Source organism: Pleurodeles waltl, chromosome 9 (assembly GCF_031143425.1).
Source record: "Pleurodeles waltl isolate 20211129_DDA chromosome 9, aPleWal1.hap1.20221129, whole genome shotgun sequence".
NCBI lineage: Eukaryota > Metazoa > Chordata > Amphibia > Caudata > Salamandridae > Pleurodeles > Pleurodeles waltl.
The window spans coordinates 866,980,386-867,005,177 of record NC_090448.1 but is presented as its reverse complement, the minus strand read 5'-3'; the positions used below and the strand labels follow the sequence as shown (position 1 = coordinate 867,005,177).

The following is a 24,792-nucleotide window of genomic DNA, read 5'->3' as shown; positions in this document are numbered from 1 at the left end:
TGATGCACAAAAATATAAACTCAAAAAACATTTCTATGCATGGCCTCATTACACAGCGTGAGAACATGTCCGTAAGATGCAGGGGATGTCTGTATTATTTACGGAATCACACCGACTCATCCATTGGGTTCAGTGAGCTTTTCTGCAAGCAGAGTTATATAACAATTGCAAAACTCTATGACAGATGCACTTTACGGCCTTACTCCTTGAACCAAACAAATGGCTCAGCTCTGCAAAGGACAAATACATTCACCACATCACATGAGGACAGCTGCTGCTTCGTCACAATGAAAGAGGGTAACACCTTTCTCAGCTTAAAGAAGGCAGTATACACAAGTTCTGTATAAGGACAAAATGCACAGCTTGAATGAAAAATGTTCTAGCCCCAGGCGTTTTAGGCAAAAGCACTTTCCATGCTAAATTTTATAAATCAATAAGTAGAATAGGAATACACTAAAGTACATATCACATAATGCACATACGGTAAAGTAGACGTCAGAACAGCAATCACTTACTACGAACGAAGAAGTAGAACCCCTTACATTTGCACCCCAAGAAAAAGTCCCATATTGCATAAAAGTGTGCATATTTCCTGCAAGGCCAGGGCAGTTACTAAGATTCCTTGGTGCACAATCAAGAAGGAGAAGACCACAAATGCTGCTTCTCAGCTTCTCAGCTCCTCACTCACATTCCTTACCAAGGACACTTTACGGCATTCAAGCAGTATAACTATCTTCTCCCCACAGCCTCCTCTGCTTTCTCAAATCGCAGACACACTTTTCACCTACCCGGATCTTACGGCTGATTTCAGTCCCGATCTCCATACTCCCGGTTAGATGGGCACACTCCTGCTCCAGCCTTCTACCGGGTTTCCCAGACAGCCTTTCGCAGAATCACAAAATCCGAATGCTTGCTCCGCTCAGCTGTTTCCGGAAGCCGGCGGCAGCATATACAGCAGGTCTGCTCTCAGCGCGCCCTCTCCTGGCCACCAAGCTCCAGAACGGTGTTGTCACTTGTGACGTCACAATTCAACATTCTACAGCATGGGAACATAAAACAGCGAAGACGGACCCGCGGAGAGCGTGGTGGTGTTAGTGAGATCGACATAGGTTTAAGCGTTCATATTGGATCTTCCACTCCGTCTATCTCATTCCAAGCAAAAAAATGGCGAAGAACTAGAATCCGGTGGCCATTTCTGATTGGTAAAGGTAAATTACACTACTGTGCAAAGAAACAAAAGTTATCGAGGAACGTGGGGGCCATCTTGAACTATTAGAGACTACTGTCAGGGTCGACCGGTCTTCGAAATAAAAACAAAAAAACGGTGAGGAAATCTTGTATTTTACAGTTATTATTCATAAAGCAACTTACAAACTTGTATGCGAAACAATGTGAGCGTATCTGACGTTTTTACGAGTCAAAATGTAGATTTTCCCAGTAAGTTAAGACAGAAAGTCTTAATTTTATTAAAGACACGGAGGCGAATATTATGCATTCTTTTCTTACTTTATTTGCAACATCAGCAGTCAAGAACCACAACTCCCAAAAGGCTTAGCAACAGGTTAGCCAATGGGAGCAAAAAAGTAGTCATGCAGTATAGGGAATCACCACAGGCCATAGAGTACACCCTTGACTGCAAGCAGCCCTCTTTTCTTGTGTGAGCAGTTCAAACAGATTCATGAAACAAAGTAAAAATCAGTCCTATAATTGCCAAAGCGAGAGTGAAGGAGAGAAAGTCTTGAACACAGGAAATAAGCCAGGCAAAACTTGGGGAAGAGCGAAGGTCTTGAGGAAGCAGGAATGAAGAATATTGATGTCCAACGTCGACAGGAGCAGATGTAGACAGACTGGAGTTATCCCGATGAAGGCAGTAATGCTGGAGTCGCTGGGAGGGAAAGAAAAAATATGTATTAGTAAAATAGAGGCGGGATAATATTCGCCTCCGTGTCTTTAATAAAATTAAGACTTTCCGTCATAACTTACTAGGAAAATCTACATTTTATGTCAAGACCAGAAGCTCTTATTATGCAAGTTTAAAGCTTGTCAATAACCAAAGTAGTTGCAGTTTTAACAGGTTTGCAGTAAAAAGTTCTAAAAACATGATCATTAGACCAATCGGCCGACCTGAGAATGTCCTCTAGACTGGAGCCCAAAGAAAAAGCTTTAGAAGCCATGGCTCCCCTGGAAGAATGGGCACCAAAGGTGGAAATATCTATACCCGCTAAGGACATAACCCATTTAACCCAACAGGCTAACGTGTGATTTACGAAAGGAAATTAAGAGTTGGTGGGAAGGGGACATTCTTAGGTTAAAAGTTATTTTCTCATATTCCTTTAAACAGAGACCCACACAGAGTTTTGGTTTGTCAGGAAAAAAGGGGTAAAAGACAGAATGGAGAATGGTTTTGGTGCGTTTGGAAATCTGAAATAAAACACCCGTAGGCATGAATTGTCGGGAAGAAACATTCAAAGATTTAACGTCAGAGACTAGTTTAATAGAGATTAAACACAACAACATTGTTAGTTTAGCAGAAAGCATTTTTAAGGAAAGGCCCGAATTATCCGGCCAAGCGAGAAACAGGTTCAATACGAGGGATACATCCCAAATGTAAGAATACTTGGAAGACGGAGGTTTCGACAATTTTACTCCCTTCAAAAGGCGGCAGATTAAAGGATGTTCTACGATTGGTTTGCCATTGGGAGCTGGGTAAAAGAATAGATATTTTGAAAAAACTGGGGGCTACAGCTCAGTTGAGTTTTTCTGCTTCTCTAAAAGTTATGGTAAATAATAAGATGTATAATTTTACAGACTGGAAGGAGGTGGACGAGTTGATTATGAAAATTGAGAAAGAAGGCAGGAATGAAGCAGGTCTAACCTAAGATTGTAGTGTTCCCCGGTAGGGAGGTTTTGTGGGCAATGTCCTAACTTAAGAGCGGTGACCCTCCTCTGACCCAGGTCAGGTCAATGTTTGGGAGGGTTCCCAGGGGAAGAGGGGGATTGGGTGGGGTGCAGGAGGAGGGTGGAGGGGAGCACTGGGTGGGGAGTATAATAGTGGTAAAAAAGATTATCTTTGGTGTAAGTAGTTTGGGGGGAAGGGAAGGAGGGGCGGTGATGGTGAGCACTGATTGGGGAGTATATTGCGGGGAAAAAAGATCCTCATTGTGGTAAGTGGAGCTGGGGGGTTGGGGCAGGGGTGGGTAGGGGGTGGAAGAAAGTAGGTGGTTTGGATGTCAGAAAATGGCAATAAAGAACTTGAGACTCCTGTCCTGGAATGTAAATGGTCTCAGGGTAAAGAGTAGGCAGAAAAGGTTGGTGCAATATTTTGAGAGATGTCCCGTTCGATATCTTGATTTTACAAGAGACTCATCTTTCCAGGGAGGAATGTTTTGAAGTTTTTAAGACATGCGGGTGGGTCCAGCAGATAGCCAGCTCAAATTGTTTGAGTGGTAGTAAAGGAGTGGCTGTTCTAATTAAGAAACATGCCAGTATTACTTTTATGGAAGGCCCCATAGGTAACTCGGCGAGGTGGGTGGTGGGGAAGCTGTCTGCTTTTGAATATCTCTTTTCCTTGGTGGGATATGATGGTCCTAATAGGGATGATGTAGGCCCATTAAGGGAACTCCTCTCAGATTGTCTTTTACAATATTTAGATCCTGTAAAATGGGCAGGTGATTTCAATGTTGTTTTAAATTACGAATTAGATAGATCAGCGGGTAGTAGGTCCAAAGTAAACGAGAAAATGCAGGGTCAGATTCGGGTAATGATGTCCCAATGGGGGTTATATGATGTTTGGAGGGATAAAAGAGGGTCAGAGAGAGGTTACTCTTATTATAATAAGAAGTATAGGCATCAGTCCAGAATTGACTATTTCCTGTTGGATATGGGTTTGAGGGACTTTGTTGAGTCAGTTGTACATATTGGGGCTCATTTATCAGATCACTCAGCGGTCAGTTTAGTTCTCAGGTTGCCAACAAAAGGGAGAGAAAAAAGGTGGACTTTAGACAAAACCTTACTTCTGGAAGATGAGGTGGTTACGGAATTGCAGGCAGATTCATAGGATTTTTTTTGGATAAACTTGGGTTCAGCTCCCTTAGCGATAGTTTGGGATACATTTAAGGCCTTTTTGAGGGGATGTCTGATTAGGATTGCTGCATATAGGAGGAAACTATATAATGAAGAAATAAGTAGCTTGGAGCTTCAAATACGACAGTGTGAGCAGGGAGTGTTAAGTAAGGAGCAGGGTGAAGAGTTGGACAACCTTTTTAAGCAACGTCAGGCAGCTAGTCTGGGGCTGGCAGCTCTTTTGGATCGTAGGGTTAGATTGAGATGTGAAGCTAATAGGGTGATGCATTTCAAGTATAGTGAGAATAGCAGTAAAATGCTGGCTTGGAAGATAAAATCAGATAGGGTCAGGAATCGGGTGATAGAAATCCGAGATGAGGTCTCGGGTCAGATTAGTAAAGGCGCTGAGCAGGTGGAAGAGGGCTTTTTAAAAATTTCTGTGGCTTGGGGAATTAGAGTTACCGACTCTGGATGAAGAGGAGAGAAGGATGGTTAATGAACCGGTACAGCTCAGTGAGGTAGAAAGGGTCATCTCGGCAGGTAAATTGGGGAAGGCAGCAGGACCAGATGGATTACCGATGGAGGTTTATCGAGCTCTGGGTAGCAGCATTTAAAAAATTCTGAAGCAATTATGTGACAAGATTATGGGGGAGATGAGAACCTTCCTCCTTCTTGGAAAGAGGCGATTATTACGTTAATTCTAAAGCCCGGTAAGGATCCTAGTAAGTGTGATTCATACCGCCCAATATCACTGTTAAATTGTGACTATAAAATCTTTGCCAAACTCCTGGCTGATAGATTAGCGATGGTGATGGGGAAACTCATACATACAGACCAGAGAGGGTTTCTGAAAGGTAGGCATATGCATGAATGACACAGGGATTGGTAGGGTCGATTGATTTAGCTATGTCATTGCATATGCCTTTGGCGGTGGTAATGCTGGATGCAATAAAAGCATTCAACAGGGTTAATTGGAGTTATTTGATGACGGTTTGTGAATCATATAACATCGGAGGCCAATTTATGAGAATATTGAAAAAAATCTACCAGGACCCAAGTGCAAGAATTTTGGTTAACGATATGCTCAATCCTTCAGTAAAGATAGAAAGAGGGACGAGACAGGGGTGCCCATTATCTCCTCTATTGTTTGACCTTTATATTGAACCACTGGCCTGCAGAATTAGGAGGGATAAGAGAATACCGCCTTTCCGGTCTGGAGACCTGGTTAAGAAGGTCTCTTTATATGCAGATGATCTAATGATTTATACAGCGAACCTAAGCCAGGCTAAACCAGTTCTACAAGAGTTAACAGAGGATTTTGGGGGGATTTCTGCGGTTAACAATCAAAAGACCGAAATTATGGCATGGAATATGGAACTAAATGATGAGGTAGCGAATGTAAAAAAAGAAGTCAAATATTTGGGGATTACGGTGACACATGATATATGTAAAATGGCGGAAATAAATCTTGCTCGGGTTATGAGGGAGGTGGACCTTTTGCTGAGGAAGTGGCTAAATCTTCCACTAACTATAATAGGTCGGATTAATGTGGTAAAAATGGTGATCGTCCCTAAATTAACTTTTATTTTCAATGCATTGCCATTAATGTTTAACAAGGCTGCTTTAAAGAAATTGCAGGGGAAAATTAGCAGTTTCATTTGGGCATCAAAAGGTGTTTGTATATCATGGAAAAAGCTCAGGAGAAAGAAAGAAAAAGGTGGTCTGGCAGCTCCTGTAATACAGTACTATGCATGGGCATATCAGTTAAAAAATGTAAGACAGAGTTTTTATGCATTCCATCGTTCTGAGCTGGGGTAGGTGTTAACTGCTATGATGGAAGGCCATGAGGTCTAGAGAAGTTTCTTGTATAAGTTTGGGGTCCGAAGTTCTTTAAAAAAATGCGATTTAAGATATTATATGATTGGGCAGTGTTGTGGTATGAGGTGAGGAAGATCACAAAGTTGTCATATTATAATGAATATGCGCCGATTTGGGACTCCCCTGGCTCCCCGGAGTGGACTAAAGACGCCCTGGCTATTCCCATTAGAGAGGCAGGTTTTTTGCAATGGAAACATCTTTGTTACAATGAAGAACTTAGAGACTTTGATAACCTTAATATCGAGGTAGGAGGAGGGCTGTCTAAGTTCAAATACCTTCAGATGAAGTCCTGGGTTGGGAATGTAACAGAGGAAGTGGGAAGTACTAACAGACTGGTGGACCAGATGCAGCTGGACATTTCGATGAAGAAGGAAGTGGCGAGATGGTATTGGCTGATGTTGGATATTGTGGATGGGGAATTTAACCTCCCGGAAGAAATCTGGAGGGAGTGCTTGCCGGAGCCGCAGCTTAAAGACGTTTGGCAAGTATCAACTACACTTTTGTATAGCACTGTTAAACCCGCTGCGTTAAGGAGAAATCATCTATTTTCTATCCACAGAGCCTTCTGGACTCCCAAAAAAATGTCCAGGCGGAGACAAGATAACGTGGTGAGGTGTAAGAAGTGTGGTTTTGCATCAGCTGATGATCTACATATGTTTATTGACTGCCCTTTACTTCGTACATTTTGGCAAGAGGTGGGGGATGCAATTAATGACATTCTTCCCACAAGCCCAAAGTTAAAACCTTCGATTGTGATGTTTGGCTGCTCATATGAGAAACATAAAATGGGTAGAGATGGAGCTAAACTGTTGTTTTATCTGATGCTTGTGGTGAGAAGGGAGATTTGCAGGAAATGGATCAGTGCTGTCCCCCCTACTTTTATCAAATGGAAAAATTCTCTAATTCACTATCATAAGTTTGACTGTTATAAAGTTTGTAAGAGGATCAGATTTTGGAATCCGCTGAAGCAATGGGAGGTATAAATAGATAGGATGTGATCATATGATTATATCATTCCCTCTGCTTTCCGCTGTAGAGTTATGGATGGAAAATCTGTCCCGGACAGGGGTGACGAGGTTAGGGATGGGTGGGGAGCAGTTGGGTGAGAACCTTTGCTGCCCCCCCATTGGTGATGTGAGGGAAATTTGGAAGATATATGAGGGTCAAAAAAAAAGAAAAGATAAAAAAAAAAAAAAAATTTACTCCCTTCAAAAGGCGACAGATTAAAAGATGTTCTCCAATTGGTTTGCCATTAATATAACAACGGCTCATGGAAATAGCTGATCTATAGAGATTTATTACCTGAACCTGCCTGGACTGCTAAAAAGTTAATGATTAAGTTTAGATCTGCTGAAAAGGGATTGGCACATTTTCCCACACACCAGCCTGACCAAAGATACCAGGCTGATCTGTAGGCCTTCTTTGTGCTAGGAGCCCAGGCGTTACTAATGAGTTCTGAAGCTTCTGTCGAAATTGGAAAGGTCTGTTGGGCAACCCTGAGACCCTCCAAGCTGAAAGGGTTAACGAATTGTTGAGAATTAGACTGTGGGGAGATCCGGATGGATCCAGTAGGAGAGACGGGAAAACTGTGAGAAGAAGGGGAAAATCTGTCGCTAACTCGAGAAGAGGAGGGAACCAAACCTGGGACTGCCAGAGGGGAACCACGATGACCAGAGAAGCTTTTTGACGTCTGACCTGGGCTAAGACCCAGGTGATTAAATTGAAAGGAGGAAATGCATAGTTGAGCGACTGGGACTAGTCTTGAAGAAAATTGTCTGTGGACATAGCTAGAGGATCGGGACGCCAACTGAAAAAGAGCGGCAGCTGAGAATTGAGTCGAGATGCGAAGAGGTCTTTGTGAAAGGGACCCCATTTGTTCAAGAGTTTTTGAAAGACTGACGGATGCAGTTTCCAATCGCGGGTATCTTTGAGAGGACAGGAGTGGCAATCTGCTATAGAATTCTGGGAGCCTGGAAGATATTCTGCTAGAAGGGAAAATTTGTGGGATAGACAAAACTCCCAAAGGCTCTTGGCTAGAAGAGCAAGAGGTCTGGATCTGGTGCCTCCAAGATGATTTATGTAACGTACTGCAGATATGTTGTCCATGAGAAGAAGAATAGAACACTGGGCCCTGTTTTTTGTAAAACTTTGGATCGCAAAGGAGCCTGCACGAAGCTCTAAACAATTTATGTGCAATCTGGACTCCTCTGTGGACCATATACCGCCAGTTGATATTGGACCACAGCAGGCGCCCCAGCCTGTGAGACTTGCATCTGATTCTCATACAAGTTCGGGCACAGAGGGGAAGATAGATCTGCCGTTCCAGGCATCTAAATGGGATATCCACCATTGAATTTCCATCCGGGATTCTGCATCCAGAGATATGAGGTCCTTTGCGAAGGGTGAAGGATTTTTAGGTGTTGAAGAGCGCGGTAGTGAAGGGGGCCTGGAAAAATGGCCTGAATTGAGGAAGAAAGAAGACCTACCACCTTTGCAAGGGATCTGAGTGGAATTAGATCCTTTTGGAGCGTAAGGGAAAGTTCTTTTTTGATTGAAGAAACCTTTGAGGAAGGACAGTGGAGGGTGGCTGAAACGGAATCTATTTAAAACCCAAAAAACTCTATTTGTTGAGGAGGGACAACCATGGATTTTACGTGGTTTATGAGGAAACCGAGGTCGATGAAGAGTGAGGTTGTGGTATGAAGGTGTGAAAGCAGAGAAGACACGTTCTGATGCATGATGAGAATGTCGTTGAGGTAAGTTATGAGTCTGATACCTAGAGATCTGAGATGAGCCACAACCGGTTTCAACAGTTTTGTGAAACGCCAGGGAGTAGAAGAAAGGCCGAAAGGAAGGGAGGAAAAAAGTTTTTGAGAGCCACTGGAATTGTAAGAATTTCCTGTGAAAAGTATGAATAGGAATAGTCAAATAAGCGTCCTGAAGATCTAGTCTGACTAGCCAATCGTTTTGAAGTAGGATGTCCCTGAGGTGGAGTATAGTTTCCATTTTGAAATGGCAGTACACTACGAATTGGTTGAATGATTTGAGATTGATTACTGGCCTGAGTTTCTTGTTCTTTTTATGAACTACAAAGAGGGAACTGGTGAATCCCAACAGATCGGGAGGTGAGGGTTGGATAGCGTTTTTGTCTAAGAATGACTGAACCTCTGAAGTAATGAGAGAGGACATCAGAAGAGAGAATTTCGGAGAAGGAGAAGGAAGAGACTGAAAAGGAGGGGAATAAAGTTTGATGTAATAACCCTGAACAGTGTTTAAAATCCAAGGGTCTGAGAAAATTAACTGCCATTTTGGGAAGAAATATTGTAAACACCGTCCCACGGGAAGGCCAGAAAACTGGCTTACCTTGTGAATTGTTGGGTCTGGAATAACGTTGTCCACGATTGCGGAAGCCTCTGGTCCTTTGAGGGTAGAATTGTGGTTTGTACTCTTGGTTATTGTAAGGAAATGCCTCCTTGGCATGGTTACCCCCTGACTTTTTGCCTTTGCTGATGCTAAGTTTTGATTTGAAAGTGTGCTGAGGCCTGCTAACCAGGCCTCAGCACCAGTGTTTTTTCCCTAACCTGTACTTTTGTTTTCATAATTGGCACACCCTGGCATCCAGGTAAGTCCCTTGTAACTGGTACCCCTGGTACCAGGGGCCCTGATGCCAGGGAAGGTCTCAAAGGGCTGCAGCATATCTTATGGCACCCTGGGGACCCCTCACTCAGCACAGACACACTGCTTGCCAGCTTGTGTGTGCTGGTGAGGACAAAACGAGTAAGTCGACATGGCACTCCCCTCAGGGTGCCATGCCAACCTCACACTGCCTATGCAGTATAGATAAGTCACCCCTCTAGCAGGCCTTACAGCCCTAAGGCAGGGTGCACTATACCATAGGTGAGGGCACCAGTGCATGAGCACTGTGCCCCTACAGTGTCTAAGCAAAACATTAGACATTGTAAGTGCAGGGTAGCCATAAGAGTATATGGTCTGGGAGTCTGTCAGACACGAACTCCACAGCACCATAATGGCTACACTGAAAACTGTGAAGTTTGGTATCAAACTTCTCAGCACAATAAATGCACACTGATGCCAGTGTACATTTTATTGTAACATACACCCCAGAGGGCACCTTAGAGGTGCCCCCTGAAACCTTAACCAACTACCCGTGTAGGCTGACTGGTTGTAGCAGCCTGCCACACTCAAGACATGTTGCTGGCCACATGGGGAGAGTGCCTTTGTCACTCTGTGGCTAGTAACAAAGCCTGTACTGGGTGGAGATGCTTATCACCTCCCCCTTGCAGGAACTGTAACACCTGGCAGTGAGCCTCAAAGGCTCACCCCCTTTGTTACAGCACCCCAGGGCATTCCAGCTTGTGGAGTTGCCCGCCCCCTCCGGCCACGGCCCCACTTTTGGCAGCAAGGCCGGAGGAGATAATGAGTAAAACAAGGAGGAGTCACTGGCCAGTCAGGACAGCCCCTAAGGCAACCTGAGCTGAGGTGACTCTGACTTTTAGAAATCCTCCATCTTGCAGATGGAGGATTCCCCCAATAGGGATAGGAATGTGACTCCCTCCCCTTGTGAGGAGGCACAAAGAGGGTGTAGCCACCCTCAGGGCTAGTAGCCATTGGCTACTGCCCTCCTAGACCTAAACACACCCAAAATTCTGTATTTAGGGGCTCCCCTGAACCTAGGAACTCAGATTCCTGCAACCTAAGAAGAAGAGGACTGCTAAGCTGAAAAACCCTGCAGAGAAGACGGAGACACCACTGCTTTGGCCCCAGCTCTACCGGCCTGTCTCCCCCCTTCTAAAGACACTGCTCCAGCGACGCTTTCCCCAGGGACCAGCGACCTCTGAATCCTCAGAGGACTGCCCTGCTCTAGAAGGACCAAGAAACTCCAGAGGACAGCGGCTCTGTTCACCGAAGACTGCAACTTTGTTTCAAAGGAGCAACTTTAAAACAACTTGCGTTTCCAGCCGGAAGCGTGAGACTTGCTACTCTGCACCCGACGCCCCCGGCTCGACTTGTGGAGAAGCAACACTTCAGGGAGGACTCCCCGGCGACTGCGAGACCGTGAGTAGCCAGAGTTGCCCCCCCTGAGCCCCCACAGCGACGCCTGCAGAGGGAATCCTGAGGCTCCCCCCTGACCGCGACTGCCTGACTCCCAGATCCCGACGCCTGGTAAAGACTCTGCACCCACAGCCCCCAGGACCTGAAGGATCCGTGCAGGAGTGACCCCCAGGAGGCCCTCTCCCTTGCCCAGGTGGTGGCTACCCTGAGGAGCCCCCCCCTTGCCTGCCTGCATCGCTGAAGAGACCCCTTGGTCTCCCATTGAAACCTATTGAAAACCCGACGCATGTTTGCACACTGCACCCGGCCGCCCCCGTGCTGCTGAGGGTGTACTTTCTGTGCTGACTTGTGTCCCCACCGGTGCCCTACAAAACCCCCCTGGTCTGCCGTACGAAGACGCGGGTACTTACCTGCTGGCAGACTGGAACCGGGGCACCCCCTTCTCCATTGAAGCCTATGCGTTTTGGGCACCACTTTGACCTCTGCACCTGACCGGCCCTGAGCTGCTGGTGTGGTAACTTTGGGGTTGCTCTGAACCCCCAATGGTGGGCTACTTTGGACCCAAACTTGAACCCCGTAGGTGGTTTACTTACCTGCAAGAACTAACAAACTCTTACTCCCCCTAGAAACTGTGAAAATTGCACTATGTCTAGTTTTAAAATAGCTATATGTGATTTATGTGAAAAGTATATATGCTATTGTGATTATTCAAGTTCCTAAAGTACTTACCTGCAATACCTTTCATTTGAAGTATTACATGTAAATCTTGAACCTGTGGTTCTTAAAATAAACTAAGAAAAGATATTTTTCTATACAAAAACCTATTGGCCTGGAATTGTCTCTGAGTGTGTGTTCCTCATTTATTGCCTGTGTGTGTACAACAAATGCTTAACACTACTCCTTTGATAAGCCTACTGCTCGACCACACTACCACAAAATAGAGCATTAGTATTATCTCTTTTTGCCACTATGTTACCTCTAAGGGGAACCCTTGGTCTCTGTGCATACTATTCCTTACTTTGAAATAGTGCATACAGAGCCAACTTCCTACAGTTATAAGAATTGTAGGAGCCTCTTGTACCTTGGTTTCGGTACGAGCGGCCGGTAAAGCGGCTCCTGCCTCTGCCGGCCCGTGCAAAAACACGTTGATTGAATACCTTTTTCAAGGATTGTTGAGCTTTGTCAACTGAAGAGAAAGTAGAAACATAACGACTGGGGTCTTTGATGAAAGAATCACCAAAAAGCTTTCCGTCGGCCTGAATGCCAGGATCCAGATAGGCTCGGTTAGCCAGCTTAGGGTCCATCTTTAGTAAAATACCTTTTCTTCTTTTGTGAATGATCGCTGAGTTGGCATTTCCTAGGAGACAGAAAGCTCTTTGGATCCAGAGGGAAAGATCTGAAGGGTTGATAGATGAATCATCCAGTCTGGCTGATTCCACCAGATCGAAAATGCGGGCAAGTGGACCCACCACGTCCAGAAGCTTGTCCTGGCAAGTCGTCCAGGCCTTATCAACCCCTTTATGGGGATCCTTACCAAATTTGGTGAAGAAAGTAATCAGGGACTGATCTATAGAGGGGGTGGCGGTAATGTTGGAAGCTAGGGAAGGCCTTAGGCACTCCGATCTGAGTTTCGCACAAGTTTGCTTCTCCAGAGGGAGATGAAGACGGGAAAAAATATATTCTCCCACATGCGCAGAAGGAAGCCACTCTGTAGAATTGGGGTGATCAGAGTGGGGTCAAACATTGGAACACCCTCGAAATCGACAATATTGGATGGCGCATCGGTGAGAGAGAGTTTGAGATGCTTAGGAGGAGGAGAGGAGGTTGACAAATTATTATCAGGAATGTCAGAATGATATAAATCGTCCATGTCATCTTCATCTATGTCCAAAATATGAGAAATAATTATCTTTTTTGGCGTGTCATCAGAATTTTTTTATTTAAATTTGCATTTGGAATGAACAGTAGAGGAAGAGTTAAGATTTTTTGATGTATTCCCCTCCTTTGCAGGAGGCCTGGGAGGAAGCAATTAAGGAATGAGAGAGGACATCAGAAGAGAGAATTTTGGAGAAGGAGAAGAAAGAGACTGAAAAGGAGGGGAATAAAGTTTGATGTAATAACCCTGAACAGTGTTTAGAATCCAATCTGTTGTGAGGCAAGCTCACTGTTCATTTCAGCGCCTTTAGCAGCTCTATTTGTAGACTGCTTTGGTTTTCTGCTTTCCCCCGCAGAATGGGCCAGAGAATTGGACACCATGGACTTAACAGTATTTTCAATATTTTTCAACATTTTTTCCATGGATGCTTGTAAAGCATGTTTTACCGATGACTGAATAAATGTATTAAAATCTTGATTAAAAACCCCCTTGTCCTCATTTAACTCAGGCATGACAGGAGAACTGTCTGAATCCATATAATCAAAATGAAGCAGGGGCAAAAAAATAAAAATAAATTGTGGAATTATTAGGGAAGGTTCCCTAAGTCAAATTGTAAAAATAGTGAGGAAAAAACACTTGGCTGAGAATGGGTTAACTAGGAGAGACTCTTAGGCAGGAGAAAACACTTCCCTGAGGGGTGGGGCTATAAGCATCACAGACCAGGAAAGGAAACGCGGAAGAGACGAGAGGCCGCGCCCCCGAATGAGGCTGGAATGACCACAGAGGAGCAACGGGGTCAAAGGCAATAAATTAAAGGCAGTGTTCATAAATTAAGGCAGAACGCGCTCAGAGGAAAAATCCAAAGGAAACGGAGCGGTAAGCGGAACGATCGCGAAGCGCACTGTAAAGGATTCCTGCGAGGAAGGCTATAAAGAACGTGCGGCGGTTGGGAACCGAGGTAGAGCGACGCATGCGAGCGGAATGCCAGGAAAGGGGGTGGGGCGGGACGGGAAACAGCTTTGGTTATGAAACGCTTCAATAAAACAACCCACAACGGTGAAATATACAGCAAAAATATCTAATAATAGACAATAATGCAATAACACAGATATGGAGAGAAATAATGAGAATACTTATCTTGACTGCGAGCAGCAAGAAAGAGGGCTACTTGCAGCCAAGGGTGTACTCTATGGCCTGTGGTGACTCCCTATTGGTCCAGTGCATGACTACTTTTTTGCTCCCATTGGCTAGCCCGTTGCTAAGCCTTTTGGGAGTTGTGGTTCAAGTTGCAAATAAAATAAGAAAATAATTCATAATAAGAGCCTCCGGTCTTGACATAAAATTAAATAAATTGAAGCCAAGTTTTGGGTGACGTCACATCCGAACTTCTTCTTATTTACGTCATAATTGCCAGGTTTCTTATTTCCATGTGTGATGTGCTGCCTGAGTCCAGGTTTATTGTTTTGAATTCTGGGACTTGTAGTCCTGTTTCATAATGAAACAAGCCTAAAATGGCAAGATATGAAAGGAAAAAAACGTGGACTGGAGTAGCATATCACACATGGAACTGGGAAACTTGGCAGGGCTGTTTACGTTCTTGTTGAGTGTAACATTTCTTAGTTATGGTAAGGAATTGTTTTATTCTATTAAAAAGGACACAAAGGTGATGATTATGCATTATCTCTATGTTACTCGCCCTCGTCCCAGTCATTACAATACTAGTTAATGTTACCTCATGACTGGAACCACTAGCATTGGCAAAGCCAATAGGTCTTGCCTATTGTTCTACACCAATGTGACTGCTGTTTGGTATGGCTAAAAGTCAATGGGTTGGAGTGGGTGGTGTAGATTGGGGCAGACTAGAGTGGGGTAGAGTTGAGAGGGGTAGAATGGGGTAGATTGGGGGTAGAGTTGGGTAGACTGGGGTAGAGGTAAACTGCAGTGAGGTAAACTGCAGTGTGGTAGATTGGAGAGGATGTAGATTATAGTGGGATAGATTGGGGTAGAGTGGGGTAGACGGGGTAGAGTTGGGTAAATCGGGGTAGAGTGTGGTTGGGTAGGGTAGAGTGGGTTAGGTTGAAGGGGGTAGATTGGTGTAGATTGTAATGCAGTGGGGTAGATTGGGATAGAGTTGAGTGAGGTAGATTGGGGTAGAGTGGAGTGGGGTAGAGTGGGACAGACTGACATGGGTAGATTAGGGTTGATTATAGTGCATTGCAGAGGGGCGAATTGAGGTAGACTGGTGTGGGGAAGACTGCAGTAGATTGGAGTGGGGTAGTTTAGGGTAGATTGTAGTGGATTGGGGTACAGTGTGGCAGCATGAAGTGGGGTAGATTGGGAGACTGTATTGTAGTGGGGTAGATTGGGGAAGGTTGGAGTGGGGTAGAAAGGGGTAGAATGGAGTGGGTTAGAGGAGAGCGAGGTGGAGTGGAGTACAATGGGTAGACTGGGCTATATTGGGATGGTGTAGATTGGGGTAGAATGGAGTGGGTTGAGTGGGTTAGATTTGGATAGAGTCGGACAGATTGAGGAAGAGATGGAGAGGGGTACATTGGGGTAGAGTGGAGTAGATTGGAGTGAGGTTGATTGGGGTAGAGTGAAGTGAGGTAGATTAGGGTAGAGTTGAGTGGAGTAGATTGGGGTAGAGTGGAGTGGGTGTAGATTGTGGTAGAGTTGAGAGAGATATAGTGGAGATGGGTAGATTGGGTAGCATATGGTGGGGTAGATTGGGGTAGAGTGGAGTGTGGTGACTACTATCATCAGCAATTCAGGGTTCTCCATTTTGGCCTAAAGTCATTGTTAGAAATGGGGTCTCTAGTTGGCAGAGGTATACACCTTTGCCAAGTATGGACCACAATCCTAGTCAGGGTAAGTCACAACACAATCCAAATTATCCTGTGCCTACCCTCTGGTAGCTTGACACTGAGCAGTCAGGCTTAACTTAGAAGGCAATGTGTAAAGTAACTGTGCAATAAATCATACAGTAACACACTGAAAACACCACAGAAATACACCACACATTTTTTTAAATAGATAATATTTATCTGAATAAAATAAGGTAAAAACGGCAGAGATCCAATAAGCACAAGTTAAAATATCACTTTTAAAAGGTTTCAGAGTCTCAATCCTTAGAAATAAACAGTTGTCTCTTTGTTACAAACAGTACCTGGTATGCGTCAAAAATAACCATGCATGGGGACCGCAGAGGAAGAGATGCGGGGAAAAACAAGTTGTTGCATCAGATTTTCCGATGTGGCTCAGACGATGCGTCGTTTGCATGCTGCAAGGGATTTGTGTCGTTTTTTGGCACGCAGTCTTGGTTCCTCACTGTGATGCAGAGATATTTTGACGCCCAGGAAGGATGCATTGAAAATCCTTAACGTGCTGGAGGAAGGAACAGGCACTGAGTCGATCGTGTCAGAAATACGTCAAATTTTCCTTTGCAAGGCAGGCACTGTATCGAATTTCCAGTCAGGGCTGCGTCGTTCTAGTCAGCTGTGTGATGATTTCTTGGCCGCACCACAGGCTTCATATTGATTTCTGCAGGCGTTGCATCAATTTTCGACACTCACGGAATTTCTTGAAAAGGTGAAGTCTTTGTTGGCCCTGAGACTTCAGAAAACAGGAGGCAAGCTCAATCCAAGCCCTTGGAGAGCACTTTTGGGGAAGGCAGAGTCCTTCCAGCAAGGTCAGAGGCCAGCAGGGCAACATCAGGGCAGCAGTCCATCTCAGCAAAACAGTTCAGATGAGTCATTTCGGCAGCCAGGCAGCACCTCTGACAGGGTGCAGGTGTAGGTCCAGAAGTGTACGAGTTGGTGGGGTCAGAGACCTAGCTTATATATCCAAAAATGCCTTTGAAGTGGGGGAGACTTCAAAGAGTGTTTATTTCAGTGCATAGGTTCCCCTTTCAGCCCAGTCCTGTCTTCCAGGGTCCCAGCGGATTATCAGTCTATTGTGAGAGGGCAGGCCACTGGCCTTCGAAATGTAAGTGTCATGCCCTCCATCCTTCCAGCCCAGGAAGACCGATTCAGTAGGCAGATGAATGCAGTTGTGACTGAGTGTTGTGTGTTTGTGGTTGTCTGGGTGAAATGCACACACGAGCTGTCATCCAGTACAGACCAGCCGTTGAGTGGAGACAGCCTGTAAGGCACAGATGGTTTCAAGTGCAGAGAAATGCTCACTTTCTAAAATTGGCATTTATAAAATAGTAATATTAAATCCAACCTCACCAATAAGCATGATTTTCTAGTACCATTCTGGCCATACTAAATATGACCTGGTTACCCCTTTCAGATCAGAATCTACCACTCAAAAAATATCTGAGGGCAGTCTTAATGCTAGTCTATGAAGAGAGCAGGCCTCACAGTATTGGAAACAAATGTAGGAGTTTTTGACTACCAGGACATATAAAACACATATGTACATGTCCTGCCTTTCACTTACGTAGCACTCTGCCCTATGGGTTACCTAGGGCCTACCTTAGGGGTGACATATATGTAGAAAAAGGGGAGTTTAAGGCTTGGCAAGTACTTTTAAATGCCAAGTCAAAGTGGCAGTGAAACTGTACGCACAGGCCTTGGAATGCCAGGCCTGAAACATGGTTAAGGGGCTACTTATGTGGGTAGCACAATCAGTGCTGCAGGCCCACTAGTAGCATTTAAATTACAGGCCCTGGGCTCATATAGTGTACTTTACTAGGGACTTATAAGTAAATCAAATATGCCAACTGGGGATGAACCAATGTTACCTTGTTTAAGGGAGAGAACATATGCACGTTAGCACTGGTTAGCAGTGGTAAAGAGCGCAGAGCCCTACAACCAGCAAAAACAGTGTCAGAAAAGTAGAGGGAGGCAGGCAAAAAGTTGGGGGATGACCACCCTAAGACTGTCAGGTCATACAGTCATTCTCAAGGGTATTTAGGAAAATGAAGGTTCCAGTTGTAGCTCACCTAAATGTTCTAGGGATTCCTGTTTTCCTTTATCTGGATGACTGGTTGCTGCATGCAGAGACCTGAACCACATTTGGCTGTTTTGGAAGCACACAAAAGTGACCATTTCAAGTGTGGGCCTTCCACTGAACAAATGGCAACTTTCTCTATACAGTGATCTAGTGTCCATTGGGGCTTGGTTCAGGACAGATCTTGGGAAAGCTTTTCTTCCAAGAAAGTGGATCTTACATCTGTAGTCTGCAATTCTTGATCTTCCATCCAAGGAACAGGCTCCTGCCATGTTATGGGTAGAAACTCAGAGGCACATGGTGGCAACTGTTCATACAGTTGAGCGAGTGAGACTTCATCTTCGTCTTCTCCTGAGGCCTCTCAACAGTAACTGTTTCTCAACAGTAGATTTGTTGGACATGATGATTCTTCTGTCTCCAGTGCTCAGACACAGTCTTTCATGGCTAGATTTCTCGAATCTCTCCAGGTGAGTGGAAATGCACCTAGATTCCCCAGTGGTTCTAGCTACAGAGGCAAGCAGACTTGGAGCCTGATTTTTATATAGGCAGGCAGCTCGTTTCTCCATCAAGTAAATGGAGTAAATTACTCCATCACCCTGATGGAGGTGCTGCACACTTGATTTAGAAATGACCGCATAGCAGACAGTCATTTCTAAAGCGCTGGCAGGAGCTGCTGTGAGGTTCCTGTTAATGCAGTTTACAGTTTGGTGCAGGGCTCTGACAACATGACGGAGCCCTGCACCAAACTGTTTTCTTTTTTCTTTTAAAAAAGAAAATCCTACTTTGGAAAAATAGAAAATGCTTCCCTCACCATAGGTGTGCTCTCTCATGTCAAGGGAAGCATTCAGGAACTTTTAACGCCCCTACAGCCAGGGCTTTTCTGGCAGTGATTGGCAGTAAAAACTAACCTCTAATTCCACCCATCTAAATTAGATGGGTGAAATTAAAGGTCTGCCACCGACAGCCCATATTCCACAGGGCCATTGAAGGGGTTTAATCACGGCGCAGATTAAACCTAATGTCTGCCCATTTTTAAATTTACCAGGCGGATCATTTAACTTCGAGTTGCAATAAAGTATACATACCGCCAAGATATAAATCGTACAGTTGGTTCGGAAGCAACGCTGTTAAACAAAGCTTGCCAGTTCAAATAGTCGTTTCTGGGCTGTTGCAGATCATCAAATTGGAGAGAGCATATGGCGATTTTCCTAGCTGTGAGGTGTTTTCATCATTTTCTGCACCCGAAAATGGGTTAGTCAAGACTGACAACACAGCAGCAGTGTATTATAAAAATCAACAGGGGAGTACCGGTTTGAGGGCTCTCAATTTAAATTGCAGCCTAGTTAGGTACTTGCCAGAGAAGAAGTTGTTAGATCTGTCAGCTGCCACATCAAAGGAATGGACAATGTGATAGAAAGTAACCTCAGTGGGACGTTTCCATTATTTCAGGGGATCACATTGTCCAGACTGACTTTTCTAAAGATATGCAAACAATTCGGAAAACGTTATCTGGATCTGTTTGCAACAAGGGCCAATACTCTCTTTCACAAATTTTGCTCCTGGTGTCTGGAGGTAGAAGCCTGAGGAGTAGATGCTTTGGTGTTGAATTGGCCGAATCATATTCTCTACACTTTCCATCATTGCTATTGATATAGAAGGTTCTCTCCAATTTTTAGGAGGAGGATGTTGAAAATCCATGATCAAGGTGAGGCGACCACCATGGGGTAACATATATGTTACCCAGTTGTGGTCGCCACTAGGTAGTTATAGTTAGGACCATGTTTCCATAGACAAAACTTTTTTGACTTGCTTATACGTTTGGCACAGTTTGACAAATCTTTACGAAATTTTCCTAAAAGAAATGTGCTGGAGATTCTTGTTGCGCTTGGGAAGTTTCGGGGTGATCCATCATGCAGGGGCCGAGAAAAAGGAGCGGGGGTTTAAAAAACATGCGTTTCCCATGTTAATTCACACAGGAAGTTTGAGCATAACTACAGCCCAAACTGATGGGCAGAATTACACCATATTTGGAAAAAGGTCACTTTAGGTACGCAAATAAAATTTTCAGTTATTTGGTGTAAATCCGTTCAGTAGTTTTTGGGATATAAAAGGGAAAATACATGTGTATATCTGAGGTCGTGACAACTTTGTGAATAATAACAAGGTTGTGCACGGACCTGCAGAGCTCTGTTTGGGTGCCAACACTTCAAACCAGTAACTGTTGGCAGCGATCTTGGGACTGGCTTCAGCAGAGTCCCAGAAAAATAGTGAAACAAAAAAAGAAAAGAGGCCAGGGTAGGTACACCCTGACCCCTTTGCTCTGGTACTGGTGACCCAGAGGGACATCACTAGGGCTAAAAAACACATTTAAAAAAAAAGTTTTTGCGGCAATATCGCATCAACGTTGCAAATTCTCAGGATAAAAAAAAAAAGGTGCAGGCTGCCAAGCTTGTTTTTAAGGAGCCCCTGGGTGGGCCAGATCTCAGTGGCATTGACATTTTGAATGTGTGGGGGTTGCCCGCCCCCCCCAGCCCCAGAGACCACCAGGTCCTCAGGGCTTCAAAGTAAATAAATGCGGGGGAGCAGGTGGTACCATTTTTAAACAATTGCTGGGGGCGTCCGCCCCCCCCCCTGCAGCCCGGGGACCACCACCTCCCCGGGGTACAAATTGTCAACAAAAATGGGGGGGGGGGAACCAGGGCCCCACGCAGTCCTGGGGACCACCACCTCCCCAGTCCACAATTTAAATACTGAAGGGGGTCTGTTACAGACCCCGGGGACCATGTTGTGAGCCACTCACCTGAACTACAGGGTGTTCTGATGGGGGAACTTAAGTCCCCGAATCCCAATGGGACCTGACGAGGTAGCAATGTGATGAAATTAGGGCGACAGGAAGAAAAATACCACCTCTTCCAAGAATGCTTTCTATATTTGTCAGGACTGCTGGGTTCTGCATACATGAAGGCTTAAGTCTTGAAACCAGGCCACCAAAGACTGGGATCAGATGTTTTAGGGGTGATGGTCTTGTAAGGAAAATCATTTAATTAGCACTGTGGTGGGAGCAAGGTAACATAAGTGTACTCATCAACACTGTGACATACGGATGATAACCATTGTAGCAAACATAACCTCTTTTCTTGAGAAGAAGTTCCAATTAAATAACATGCCAAAGATAACAGAAAATGTCCCAATAATCCTGGGAGTATATAAATGTTCAAAGCACTGGTGAACACCTTGGGGGTGATTCTGACCTCGGCAGTAAAAGGCCCTTACCGCCTGTCAGAAGTCCACCATTATACCGCTGCGGCCGTGGTAAACCACCACGGTCATTCTGACCTCCAACTGGCAAACCGCCAAAAACCTGACATCCACGGAAGGCCGCCTCATCAGCGGGCAGCGATCAACTGGAGATGACCAAACCTCCACCGTCACGCCAACAGAAATACGCCCATGCCATTACGACCCACGAATCCACGCGGCGGTCTTTCAACCGCGGTATTCCATTGGCGGTACACACCGCCGCGCTCAAAATACACACACACTTACAAAACACAGCCACATTGGACAATTCGAAATACACACACCTGATACACATACACACACCACTCCCACACACCCATTACAATATAAAACACACACCCACATCAACCACAAACCCCCACAAATCGAAAATCAGAGACAAGGCGCAATACACAGAGAGAGAGCACAGGGAACGCAAACCACAACACACACAGGAACCCAACATCATCACCCACACCACATCTACGCACACATCACCACACACCACCACTCACATCACCACAAACACCACCCCACACCTCATCCACACAACCCCATGGCACCCCAAAGACACCCCAGGTTCTCGGACCAAGAACTCAGGGTCATGGTGGAGGAAATAATAAGGGTAGAGCCCCAGCTCTTCGGCACACAGGTGCAGCACACCACAATAGCCAGGAAGGCGGAGCTATGGCAAAGGATCGTCGACAGGGTCAACGCTGTGGGACAGCATCCCAGAAATCGGGAAGACATCCGAAAGCGCTGGAACGACCTATGGGGGAAGGTGCGGTCGATGGTGTCAAGATACAACATCGCTGTGCAGAAGACTGGCGGCGGACCCCCACCCACTCCACCCGATTTCACAGCATGGGAGCAAGAGGTCTTTAACATCCTGCATCCTGACGGCCTCGCTGGAGTAGCCGGAGGAATGGACTCTGGTAAGTCTAATCTCAACTACTTCACCCCACCCCCCCCAACCACCAGCATGCCAACCCACACTCCCACCCTCACCCCAACCCCAACCCCCCAGCACACATCCTCCCTGCCAATGTCTCACCAGCACAACCCACCCAAACCAACACCAAACCCTGAATGCCAACACAAACCATGGACACCCATCACCTATGCATGACCACTGCACATACCCACCCCCCCCCCACAAACCACCCTCACATCTCCTCCCACAAGGGAATGCCAGCACTGGGGGACAAGGGCACCCACAAATCGCACGCCATGGCACACACAGAAGCAATAACCATACTCTTTTACCTCTGCAGGGCCCGAACGCCAACACACCGGCCAGGAGGGTCCAGATTTGTCCATCCCACCCCCAGAACAGGCCCCCAGTGATGACAGCAGCTCTGTCGACCTAGAACCTGATGACCAGCCCAGACCATCGGGGACCTCTGGACAGTCGGTTCCCCACACACAGACACAGGCCACAGCAGACCCAACCCCCTCTGGGAATATCAGCACAGCTCCCACCCAGCGGGCCCATGCTTCTGTCTCCAGGACGCGTCAATCAGCGGTGTGTCCGCCACTACAGGGCACCCAGGCTGACCCCCCACCCCAACAACAACAGGGACCTGGGGGCAGTGGTAGTGGGCACACCGTCCAGGGGACAGAGGCCCGGGGAAACAGGGGAACTGGGAGGGCTGCAGTGCGACAGGGGGGGGAGGACAGGCCCAGGGAACCCACTCTCCAAGAGGCCCTCACCACCATCATGGGAGCATACCACCACTCCCAGGAGACCATGGCGACGGTACTGGCCAGGTTCCAGGAGATCCAGGCACAGCAGGAGGAACGGTACATGGGGTTCAGAGACGAACTCAGGAACATCGGTTCCGCAATGGGGACCATAGTCCTGGCCCTCAACCAGATAGACACCACATTGCGGGACCATGTGGCACTCCAAAGGGCCCCTGTCACTAGCCTGGACCTGGAACAGCCTACCACCTCCGCCGGCGCTAGTGGACAGGAGGCCCCCACACAACGACAGGCCACCAGAACCCCACCTCCTGCTGAAGAACAACCACCCCGCAAGAGGAACCTGAGATCACAAAAGAAGACAGAGTAGGATGCCAAGACCCCCGCCATCATAAGATACCCCCTGATGTCATCCCACTGTCCCACATTGTCACCCTGTCCAACCTTAAACAGCCCCTGCTCCATCCTTCCACAGGCATATGGACAATGCACCTGTGAAACTGAGAACTGGACTCTGCCATGGACATTACTCCACCCCCACCCATCACCGTTTTACTATCATGGACCTATATGTAGCACTAAAAATAAATCACTAATTGCACTTCAAAAATCTGGAGTTTGCTTGTATTCTTAACAAATGTATCACACATAACGGTTCAATAATGTTCAGTTACATTGTGATGACAACATACCAATGTCAATGAGCTTTAGTCCATGGGCAAACAAAGCAGACGTCACGCAGTGGGTCATACAGCTCTGAAAAGTGAAGGGGAAGTCAAAAATCAGTTAAAAGGAACTGGGGGAAACACAGAAAGTAGAGATGCAGGAGGCCTGAAGTAAATGTAAAATGGCGTGGGTGATTCTTACCTGTGTGCTACTGAAAGTACTGTTGTATAACTGTGTCCCTGTTGTCCGTGTCGTCCCCGTCGTCTTCCTCCTCTTCACTCTCCACAGGCTCCACAGCTGCTACAACACCACCATCTGGACCATCCTCCTACAGGAAAGGCACCTGGCGTTGCAATGCAAGATTGTGAAGCATACAGCAGGCCACGATGATCTGGCACACCTTCTTTGGTGAGTACATGAGGGATCCACCTGTCATATGCAGGCTCCTGAACCTGGCCTTCAGGAGGCCGAAGGTCCGTTCTATAATCCTCTAGTTCGCCCATGGGCCTCATTGTACCGTTCCTCTGCCCTGGTCCGGGGATTCCTCACTGGGGTCAATAACCAAGGCAGGTTGGGGTAACCAGAGTCACCTATTAGCCACACACGTTGTCTCTGTAGCTGTTCCATCACATAAGGTATGCTGCTATTTCGCATCACATACGCGTCATGCACTGACCCAGGGAACTTGGCATTTACATGGGAGATGTACTGGTCAGCCAAACAGACCACCTGCACATTCATCGAATGGTAATTCTTTCTGTTTCTGTACACCTCCTCATTGTCTTTTGGGGGTACTAAAGCCACATGGGTCCCATCAATGGCCCCAATGATGTTGGGGATATGTCCAAGGGCATAGAAATCACCCTTCACAGTTGCCAAATCATCCTCCTCAGGGAAAACAATGTAGCTCCGCATGTATTTCATCAGGGCAGACAACACTCTGGACAAAACCTTAGAAAACATAGGCTGAGACATCCCTGATGACATAGCCACTGTTGTCTGAAAAGACCCACTTGCCAAAAAATGGAGGACTGACAGAACCTGCACCAGAGGGGGAATTCCTGTGGGTTGGCGGATGGGGGACATCAGCGCTGGCTCCAGCTGGGCGCACAGTTCATGTATAGTGGCTCGGTCAAGTCGGTATCGAAGAATAATATGTCGTTCTTCCATTGTCGACAGGTCCACCAGCGGTCGGTACACAGGAGGATTCCTCCTTCTCCTCGCAAGTCCCAGCGGACGGTGCCTATGAAGGACAACATGGAGTACAGAGTCAAGCAACCCACAGGTACGTAACCACA

General features: G+C 46.1%; 1 protein-coding gene and 1 long non-coding RNA gene across 8 annotated transcripts in view; one reads left to right on the top strand and one right to left on the bottom strand.

Moving 5' to 3' along the window:
• The window catches only part of ZC3H14 (zinc finger CCCH-type containing 14), a 223,213-nt gene extending 222,038 nt beyond the window's left edge, over positions 1-1,175 (bottom strand). Inside the window, exon 1 of one of the 7 annotated variants that reach the window (XM_069208142.1) lies at positions 789-1,175. In XM_069208142.1, coding sequence (XP_069064243.1) covers positions 789-824 — 36 coding nt within the window. In that variant the 5' untranslated portion in view covers positions 825-1,175. Of the gene's footprint in view, positions 1-515; positions 603-788 lie in introns of those variants that run through there. The other 6 variants (XM_069208145.1, XM_069208146.1, XM_069208143.1 and 3 more) reach the window with 6 other exon arrangements.
• Positions 1,176-1,191: 16 nt separating this feature from the next.
• Positions 1,192-24,792, top strand: part of LOC138260047 (uncharacterized) — a 66,636-nt gene continuing 43,035 nt past the window's right edge. The window contains exon 1 of the long non-coding RNA XR_011198800.1: positions 1,192-1,324. This is a non-coding gene — a long non-coding RNA (uncharacterized lncRNA). The remainder of the gene's footprint in view (positions 1,325-24,792) is intronic.